Below are 9,916 nucleotides of genomic sequence, written 5' to 3' on the forward strand. Positions count from 1 at the left end.
TGGATCCAACTTCCGTATTAAATGGGGTGTTTTGTGGCCAAATAGTTATTATAGAGTCTGAAATGAGATATTGTATGCAGCAACACATATTAAGTTGTTAATTTCTTCAGGCTGATGCATTAGTGCTTTGCCTAATACAGCAGGCTTGTAATTATGTTTGCCTGTAGCAAAGACCTCCCACAGCTTCAGCATGTAGCTTCAAACACGTATGTACCACAATATGTACAATTGCTCATCTTGATTTAGTAGCTCCGTAAAAACTGGATTGGAAAAAAGTCACTACAACCCTGTGTAGTTTTACAAAGTTATAATTAATATTCTTCCTTAAATGCTGCTTTGAAAAAACTGTATTGCTTTTTTAATAGAGTTGTATATCTATTGAAAATTCAACTTTAAACTGTTTTTTTATAGTTACGACTTTACCCAAAGCTGTTACCCTTTCGCGATCTGCTGAATGGAGTTTGTTACAAGATGGCAACACTTTAGAACAACCAAAATGTACAGTAAGTATCGAGGCATTCAGAGGAACAGGAAGAAACGTTCACAGCATATTAATAAAAGCACTGCAGTGTCCATTGGCTGTTTGGGTTTAGGATATTCGGCCAACAAAGTGCAAAATCATTGTTTGCCATATTCTCATTTTATGTGATAGTTCTTCAGGCTATTCTTTGACTTCTGAATCAATCCAGATTGTTTAAGAAACCTTAAACATGGAAAGAACTGCTTTTCTCTGTACCAACCTGTTTGTGCCAAGTATGTAGGAATAAGATGGCGGGGGGGGGGGGGGGGGAAGAGGGCAGAGCTTTCTGTTACATTTCTTAGGTTTTAGTATTTATGAACAAGAGAGCCCCTCCCAAACAAAAGCTATGTAGATTTTCCAGATGAAAAATTTCACATGTTGTTAGGGAAAAATCTTTGAATCACCGTATATGTAAAACAGGTAGTTGTTTGTTCAATTTATAGCAGGAAATAGACTGTGGTATTAATGCTTTTCATGAAGCCATCCTAGTATTGAAATATGAATTTAGATATCTTGAGCATTTTGGAGTGAAAGAATGAGCAATGGAGGTGGTGAGTGGTGGCTTAGAGATACAAGATCTTCTCTGCTTTAATAGTATGAATTGGCTATAGCTATGATGGCATGATCACATCCAGTCCCACATGTATAGTATATACTGACTTATTTTTGAAGAAACCCTGTGGCTGTTTCGAGAGTACACAAAAGATCTCTCAAAAGCTGAAACTGATTTGGAGGCAACATAAGATTATTATGTACACGAAGTAACAAAGAGTGTCATGTGCAGTTTGGTAACCAAGTTGAACTGGTCATATGATAAATAGATGAAAAATTAAACAAGTACCACCATAGTTCTTAATCATGAATAAAGACTTCCATGCTCATTAAGTTTGTCTACTTCTGGACTACTTTGTCAACTGACAGGAAAACAGCAGGAAATGTCATACCTTATCTATTTATCTGTCTGTCTGTCAATCTGTATTTATCTACTGACAGACATCAGTTAAAGTAGATGCATTACTTCTTTAACAACTTTTGTATGAAAGGCAGAAATAGCACAAAAAATAGGGATAGTCTTAATCTACAAAAAGAAGAGTAGGTTGAACACATTTCAGCAGACCTTTTATTCAGAACTAAAACTATGCACATGTTAAATAAATTGCATAAAATAAATTGGGCAGTGCCCAAGTTACAAACACCCTCCCCTTGGCACGTTTTTCCCTTTCGCCCGCCATTTGTGCCTGTTCAAATTCCACAGCACTACCGGTCACAACTGACCTCCAGCTAGAGTGCTCAAGGCTTTCCATTTCTTGGTGTCTATGCCACAGTTTTAAGATTAGCTGTAAGCCCATCTTTAAATCTCTTTTCCTGTTCACCAACATTCCGGTTTCCATTCTTGAGTTGGGAGTACAGTAACTGCTTTGGGAGATGGTGATCGGGCAACGTGGCCAGTCCAGTGGAGTTGATGGCGTAGGAGCTGGTGATCTTTGCTTCTTCTAGCACACTGACATTTGTCCACCTGTCTTCCCAAGAGATCTGCAAGATTTTTCGGAGGCAACGTTGATGGAATCTTTCCAGGTGTTGAGTGTGATGTCTGTAGACAGTCCACGTTTCGCGTATAGCAAGGTTGGGAGGACAATGGCTTTATAAACAAGCACCTTGATATCTCTCCGGATGTCCCGATCATCAAACACTCTGCTTCGTTCGGAAAAATGCTGCACTCGCAGAGCTCAGGCGGTGTGGTTTTTCAGTGTCAATGTTGAATTTTGTGGAGAGGTGCCTGCCAAGGTAGTGGAAAGGTTGGGGCAATAACACCTCTGTTTGACACCTGATTCCACTTTAAATGGGTGGGAGCCATTGCTGTCCAAGACTGTTGCCATCATGTCAGCATGGAGGAGCCGCAGGATGTCCACAAATTTGTCAGGGCATCCAATTTTTTTGGAGGATGGTCCAAAGAGCACTGCTATTCACTGTGTCAAATGCTTTTGCAAGGTGAAGGAATGCCATGTACAGAGGTTGCTTTTTTCCCTGCATTTTTCTTGGAGCTGTTGTGCAGTGAAGATTGTGTTCACTGTGCCTCTGGAGAGCGGAAGCCGTTCTGGGATTCTGGGAAGGATGTCTTTTGAGACAGGCAGAAGGCTGTTTGCAAGGATTCTTGCGAAGATTTTCCCAGTGGACGTTAGAAGGGAGATACCTTGATATTTTCCGCAGTCTGTTCTATCCTCTTTTTTGAAAAGGGTGATGATGGTGGCATCCTTGAAGTCTGCTGGGATTTTCTCTCACCCACACTTTTTCAATGAGCTGGTGGAGTTGTTGTCAGGTCAGATCCACCCTCTTTAAAGATTTCAGCAGGAATCCCATTAGATCCGCTGGCTTTGTTATTTTGTTTTTGGCAATGATAGCATTGCTGACTTTCTCCAAGCTAGGCAGTGCTGCAAGCTCATTCCTGGTTTGTTGTTGCAGGATTTGGCCATATTGGAGCTGCAATTCAGGAGGTTGTGGTAGTGCTCTTTCCAATGTAGTGCAATGTATTTTTTGTCCTTCAGAAATTTGATTCCATCTGATGAACATAGAGTGTATGCCATGATTTCTTGGTCCATAGAGACCTTTGTACCTTTAAAAAATAGATATCTGCCAAGTGTTTGATTTCTTCAGCCTTTTTTGTCCACCAGGTGTTCTTGAATTGTTTGGTCCTTCTTTGGACCTCAGTTTTTGCATTAGCATAGATCTTTTTCTTAGCAGCGCAGTTGGTGTCTCCCTGCCATGTTTGGAAGGCTTTCCTTTTCTTATCAATTAACTGCTGGATCTCTTTGTCATTATCGTCAAACCAGTCTTGATGTTTCTTAGTTTGGTATTCAGTGGTTTCTTTGCAGGCTGTGGTGATGGAGGTCTTCAGTTTGTTCCAATGTTCCTCAATATTTTTGGGGTGTTCTATGGGTAGATGATCCTTGAGTGCTGTTTGGAGAAGGGCTCATTTGGAGGTTTCTTGAAGGGCTTGGGTGTTCATGTTTTGCCTTGTCTTTCTTCCTTGGAGTCTACGTTTGGGGGAGATCTTGATTGCCATCATGGATCAGATTAACCTGTGGTTGGTCAAACAGTCATCAGTGCCTGTCATGGCTCCTGTGAGAAGCATATTGCAGTGGTCTCTGGCACATGTAATTACATAGTCTAAGAGGTATCAATGCTTTGACCGGGGATGCTTCCATGATGTCTTGAACTTGTTTTTCTGGCGGAAGAGAGTGTTGGTGATGACAAGATTGTGTTTTGCACATTTGGTGAGAAACAGGATGCTATTCGAGTTGCTGTTTCCAACCCCATCTTTTCCTATGATCCCTGGCCACAGGTCAAAGTCTTCTCTGACCCTTGAATTAAAATCCCCCAGGAAGACAATTTTGTCCTCCTTAGGTATCTCCGATATGATGGTATCCAGCTGACAGTACAAAATTTCCTTGATGTCTTCAGCAGCATCTAGTATTGGTGCATAGGCACTGTTGTTTTTTGGCAAGGTTAATTCGGAGGGTTTAGAGTAGTTCGTGAATACCAATGGGTGCTTTGGACAGATGCTTCACCAGGTCATTTCTGATAGCAAAGCCAACTCCGTGTATTCTTCGTTCTTCTTCAGGCAGTCCCTTCCAGAAGAAGGTGTAGCCTTATTTTTCTTCCTCCAGCTGTCCCTCTTTTGCTCTCCAGGTTTCCTGAAGTGCTGCTATGTTGATGTTAAAGTGTCCCAGCTCCCTTGCAATAACAGCGATCCTGCGTTCAGGGCGTTCATTATCTGAGTTGTCCAACAGTGTCCGTGTGTTTCATGTTCACTTTTCTTTTTTGGCCGCAGGGTGGTGACCTGTCTGGACGCGGCAGTCCAGTCAGGGATAAGAGAGGCAGATTATGTTTAGGGCACCTTTTCTAGCCCCTTCCCCATGTGGGATGAGCAGAGTGAATCCTAAAAAGGGCTGCTCAGATGTGGATACAGCTGCTGGACTGCTCAACTGCCTCGGACCTTGAGGTAGAACGACTGAATCCATATCCACAGCCCACGTGCCAGTCTGTGACTAGGGACTTCCATATTTCACAGTCCTGCCCTTGTCTCCACTTGCTGATCGCCATTGGACTTCTTGGTTTGGTTTTATTTTTCTTGGAAGACACCTGTGTGTGATTTTTTTTTTAATGTGTGGAGGTCGGTGCACAGCCAATCAACACACAGTCTTGACTGAGTGAGGTGCACATCCAGTGGCATGGTTAACACGATGACAGTGGCTTCTCAATCTGTTGCAGCCTTCTTCCTTCTTTGTAACATGTACCATGTTATATTCAGCCTACTCCACAATTGAGGTCTTTGAGTCTTCAGATTTTTCTTCGTCTGGATCCTCCCCCATGGCCCCTCCAGTAATTACCCCCGCAGGTTCATTGGAACACACAAGCCCCCTCACCACGACAAGCTGACAATCAATTGAGGGAAGGGTTAACACCCCTGTGGCAGTTTGTTTTGCTGTCTGTGTCCCCATGCTTAATTGTAAGTCATTGTAAGTTGTTGTAAGTCATATGTTTGTAACTCGGGGGACTGCCTTTACCAGATCATGTAAGCTTTGCTTGAGTTTATGAAACATTTTGAGTTTTCCAGAGATCATTACAAAGTTTCTTCCAGAAATGCATCCTGAAATTCTTTTTCTTTTATTAGTCTCCACTTTTCTAGTAATTTCTATTTTGGTGACCAAACTTATAGGTACATGCTTTTTTTAACATAGAGGAGGTAGCTGTGAGGCATATCTGTTCCCCCATTGTTTCTTTGGTTTCCTGTTTATGCTTTCTCAGTAATTCGAAAGGCACCTGCTATTTACTTTGCATGTTGTAAGAAGGCACAATTAGATCACTTAAGAGTAGAATCCTGCTGTTTCAATGTCCAAGCTTTATTGCATTATTTACTATTGACTTATACTGCTTAATAAATTCTAGTCAAAGACAAGGCAAGGATAAAAAGTCTTTTTTCTAAAAGGTTTTAACTGAGGTATGTTTCTGACTGCGTGTTCATCCATCCATCTTGTTTAAATTAGAAGTCTTTGTTCATTGATTTAAAAATGATTTTTTTCTTATTACTAAACATATGTTATAATTTCAGGAATCAAAAATTGCTGGAGCCGCACAGCTTGGTAAGCAGCTTTCTTTCTTCATTTTTAATTTTAAATGTCTTACCATCAAGCTAGTTCTGTGTGTAGAGTGTTAATTAACTTTACCTATACAAGGTGAAGCCCACCTTTTTTCATGCCCCTTCTTGTGCTTGAGATCAAAGTACCTCTATGTATGCATGGGGACAGGCCAAATTCGCCTTTATGGAGCAGTTCCCTAGGATTTTGGAAGACTTTCCAGAGGTGATAGGGACTGTGAAATGACAGCTCATTGAAATAAGCTAGAATCATGCAGTGTGTAAGCAGATTAACTGCTTGCCGCTTAAGTATTATTTTTGTTTACCAGTGGCAGCCATCTTTGTATGCAACATGCTTGGGTGTCAGGATATGCTAAGTTGGGGAGTGGTGAATAATGTGAGTGGGGTTTAGAATATGGGACAGAGTGGTTTTTATCCCAAATATTGGTTACTCATCTGAATTTTTGAACAGGTATATTCAAACCAGTGAAAGCTTTTTGAAAGATGAATACCTTGGTGCAGAAGCAGTTTATGCACACTTGTTCCTCATCTCAGTGCAAGTGTTTATACCTCAACTGTAATATCAGTAACATCACCTATGCATGTGCAAATATATAGGATTCAAAACTTTTAAGTGTGGAGGTGGGAAGAAATACATAGGATAGTAATATGGGCAAAACATATATCTGACCAGGGTGGCTAAAGTCACTTGTTAGTTCTAACTGGTGGTACACACATTTATTGAACTGCTCAAATAAGAAATCAACACTTTATATAAATCTGATTCTGTCGGTCTACTTTTGAAGCGACTAAGCAATTGAGTTTATGTAAAACAAAACAAAACAAAATCCTGAAAGTGGATATTATTTTGTTAGTAGATGTACTGCAGTGTATTAATTTTATAAGAAAAAAGTCAAATTTTAAAAAGTACTTTTATATTCTTGAGTTGGAACTTATCCATTGATTGGTTTCTGTGTACCTTGTGTGCTCTTCTTGTAACTAAAGACTCCAAGGTTGATAAATACTATATATACTGGAGATGTCAACTTAACCTATGCATAACCAATGGCTATAGTGTTGTAGAAAATGAGAAACTGAAGTTCAGAGTATCACTCTCTTAGTGATACATTTGGATACAGACAAGGAGGCCTGCTGGCATTTAGCCAGAAATGTTTATTGTTTTGAAGAAAAGCATTTATTCACAAAAAGAACAAATAATCTGGACCTAATTTGGCCTTGTGTATCTCAGATCTGATAATGAAACAGATTTGCTTTTCAGTGTTCTAACATGAGGTCTTGCTATTTTTGGAGTACATGAAGATCTAGGAAATATTTCAAACCAAATTGCTTAGATTAAGTCTAGGTATAATAAAATTATGTTTTGACAAGTGAACTTGGGCCAGTGTCCATGGGGGATGGCTCTTCTGACAGAGAGGATTCAAATACCCCCTCTCCATAGCAGTTCCCCCAGGACACCTCAATTACTAGCCCTGGGATGCTAGAAAACCCTACAAAACCAGTTTTTGGGTAGCATAACATGCTGCAACATACACTGTGCAGAAGCCGAGTACAAAAGCACTGATTTTATGCCTTATAATTCCAGAAATTCATTTCTAAATCAATGGGTCCTTTTTTCTTAGACCGTACTGAAATGGAAGACAAATCACAAACTGATGCTATACCTCAGCTGCCTCTTTCCAACCCTACTGCTAAAAGAGGCTCAGTCTCAGAAGTTCCAGTTGAGACTACAGATATTGGTAAACTGCAGTTTAATTATTTACTTGTAGCCTGATGTTCAATGAATGTAGTGCAGAATTCTTTCTGTACTGCAGATATAAAGAGTATGACTATTAACTTTAAGTGACTCTTGTATGGTGGCTTACAACAATAATACAATGCCATATTATTTTGTCCATGGATAATGTTCAGGAGCAAACACTTGTTTCTAGATAGCTGCAGAACCTACATTTGCAAAACCTACATCTTTGTGCCTTCAAGTCTCTTGTTGACTTACGGCATGAATTTCATACTGTTGGCAATTAATTTTATGAAGATAATCAGGAATACACTTATAGTACGGAATTTGGAAGACTGATAATTATTTTAGGCTGATGATACATTTTTGCTATGTTAATATGAAACAGGTTCACAAGCTCTCAAGTCCACATGTTAGTGAACTGCAGTTCCCATAAGCTCTTGGAACATAGCTAGTGGTAAGGGATGATGGTAATTACAGTTTAGCAACATCTTGGGGGATTAGCTACCTATGTCTGTCTAGAGGCAAGCTCATAGTTTTATCAACATTAATGTGAAAGATATTGAACAGTTAATACAAATATAAAAGATGAAAACAAAAGATTAAAAAGGAAGACATGAAGCAGCTCAGCAGTCTCTCAGCTTGACGTCAAACATTTCTGAACATGTTACTGCAGCTGTAGTGGGCAAAAAGGAAATGAGTGGAAGAATGGGAATCCTGTCTAGACATGTGCAGTGGGCCACAGTTCTCGCCAAACTACTTCACTTAGCTCTAAATTGTTTCAAGCTTCTCTGTATAGACTATGTGTAGAACAATGTATGTGTCACAGAGTCCAGGCAGAACAAACATTTAACAGCACTTTTTCAGTTTTAATTACTGCAGCTTGGGAAGCACCTCACATATCCAATAAAACAATGTGCTGAGATTGCTTTACAAATGAAGAGCCTTATAATTATTATACCTACGTGCACACAACTTCAGACATAACTATCTAGGAGTTTATGGGAGCATTTCCCCCAGGTTTTTAGGCACCCAATTTTTGACTCCAGAGGGACATTTCTTAAAAAAACAAAACAAAAAAAAAACAAACAAACAGGAAGTGACTGATGGTTTCTACACAGTATTTCCTTTTTCTCTTTTTAGGAAAGTGCTTGGTATAGTCCAGACTTGGTTGGGGAGCCTATGACCCTGCAGATGTCGCTGGCCCTCCTGGCTGGTGATAACAGGAGTCCAGCATGTGTAGGGCCACAGTGTTCCCATTCTGGAGCTCAGGAGTGAGGAATGTGTCGTTCCCATTAGCCAAAAATGAGCAATCATGGGACTTGCACACTATCAACAATGGGAAGCTACATGACTGCATTAGCTATTTTGAAAATGGCATTTGATACTAAAAATCCTGTGTTTAATTGTGCATTTAAACTGTAGTATATCTGAATACTTCTCTAATTCTGTTTTTTCCTCCCAAAATGCAATATCCAATTTAGGTTTTGGTAACCGTTGTGGGAAACCAAGAGGACCAAGAGAGCCACCATCTGAATGGACATGATGCCAAGAACAAATGGACACATATTAAATTATACTGGAATATTCAAGTGCCACTGAAGTAGATCAATAGTATTCCACGCTTTTTTGGGGAGGGGGTAGAAACTAACACAGTGTACATACAAATACACAATGGTACACTTTGGTATACATCAACACCAACAATAACATTCACAGCAGTGGATGCAAGTATTGCAATCTTTTTACTGGGGCCATCAATCTGCCTTATTACACTTAGGAGAAAGTATTACATATGGTTTATTTTATTACTTCAAGTATTATTGCCTTAATGTCTTTTAAACTGGTTACATACTGTTTCTAGACATGTTGCTATGGTGAAACTTTTGACAAATTGAGTTTATGGACAACTTTTTGCTAAAGTTTTGATTATCCCGTATCCTTTATTTTGTATATGTACAGGGCAAGCAGGTATATGATTTGATAAAGCTGCAATCATAAAGTATTAACAGAAGATGTAAGAAATCTCTGCATGACCTAAATTTTCATGTATCTTGTAAATTATTTGCCCTACTGTTTTAGTAAATGGTTTGTTTTTGTTTTGCTTTTTAAAAATGTGTTGGGCACACAACCAGAATAACAGGATAGCAGAGATGAAGATTGTAATACATTTTGTAAATTGTAAACAAAAAGTTATTTTTATATTATATACTGTTTTAACTGTTGGTTCTAATTTGTCTTGGTTTTCATCTAGTCATGGAGAGTCCATAAGTGCCTTTGAAATATCAGAATTCTTAGCATAGATGTGTTTGCTGATTGAGGTTAGCGTGTCAGCGTATTTGAACTGCGAGTAAAAAAAGAACACTTAATTCACACTTTAGTTACCCTTTTAAATATATTTCAATTAAACAGTAGAATTTTCTAAAGGAAAGTATTTACTAAGTTGCATCAGGTTTAATGTTACAGTATACTAATGGTGTTTATTTGTGCAAGGCCTTCAGGGTTC

At 39.2% G+C, this 9,916-nt stretch overlaps 1 protein-coding gene across 1 annotated transcript in view; it reads left to right on the forward strand.

The window, feature by feature from the left end:
• Positions 1-9,635, forward strand: part of ptpn12 (protein tyrosine phosphatase non-receptor type 12) — a 79,754-nt gene extending 70,119 nt beyond the window's left edge. Inside the window, exons 15-18 of the mRNA XM_003221488.4 lie at positions 412-503; positions 5,631-5,661; positions 7,295-7,411; positions 8,895-9,635. Of these exons, the coding sequence (XP_003221536.1) occupies positions 412-503; positions 5,631-5,661; positions 7,295-7,411; positions 8,895-8,956 (302 nt within the window). The 3' untranslated portion in view covers positions 8,957-9,635. The remainder of the gene's footprint in view (positions 1-411; positions 504-5,630; positions 5,662-7,294; positions 7,412-8,894) is intronic.
• Positions 9,636-9,916: the final 281 nt, after the last annotated feature.

The sequence above is a fragment of the Anolis carolinensis genome, chromosome 5 (assembly GCF_035594765.1).
Source record: "Anolis carolinensis isolate JA03-04 chromosome 5, rAnoCar3.1.pri, whole genome shotgun sequence".
Classification (NCBI taxonomy): Eukaryota; Metazoa; Chordata; class Lepidosauria; order Squamata; family Dactyloidae; genus Anolis; species Anolis carolinensis.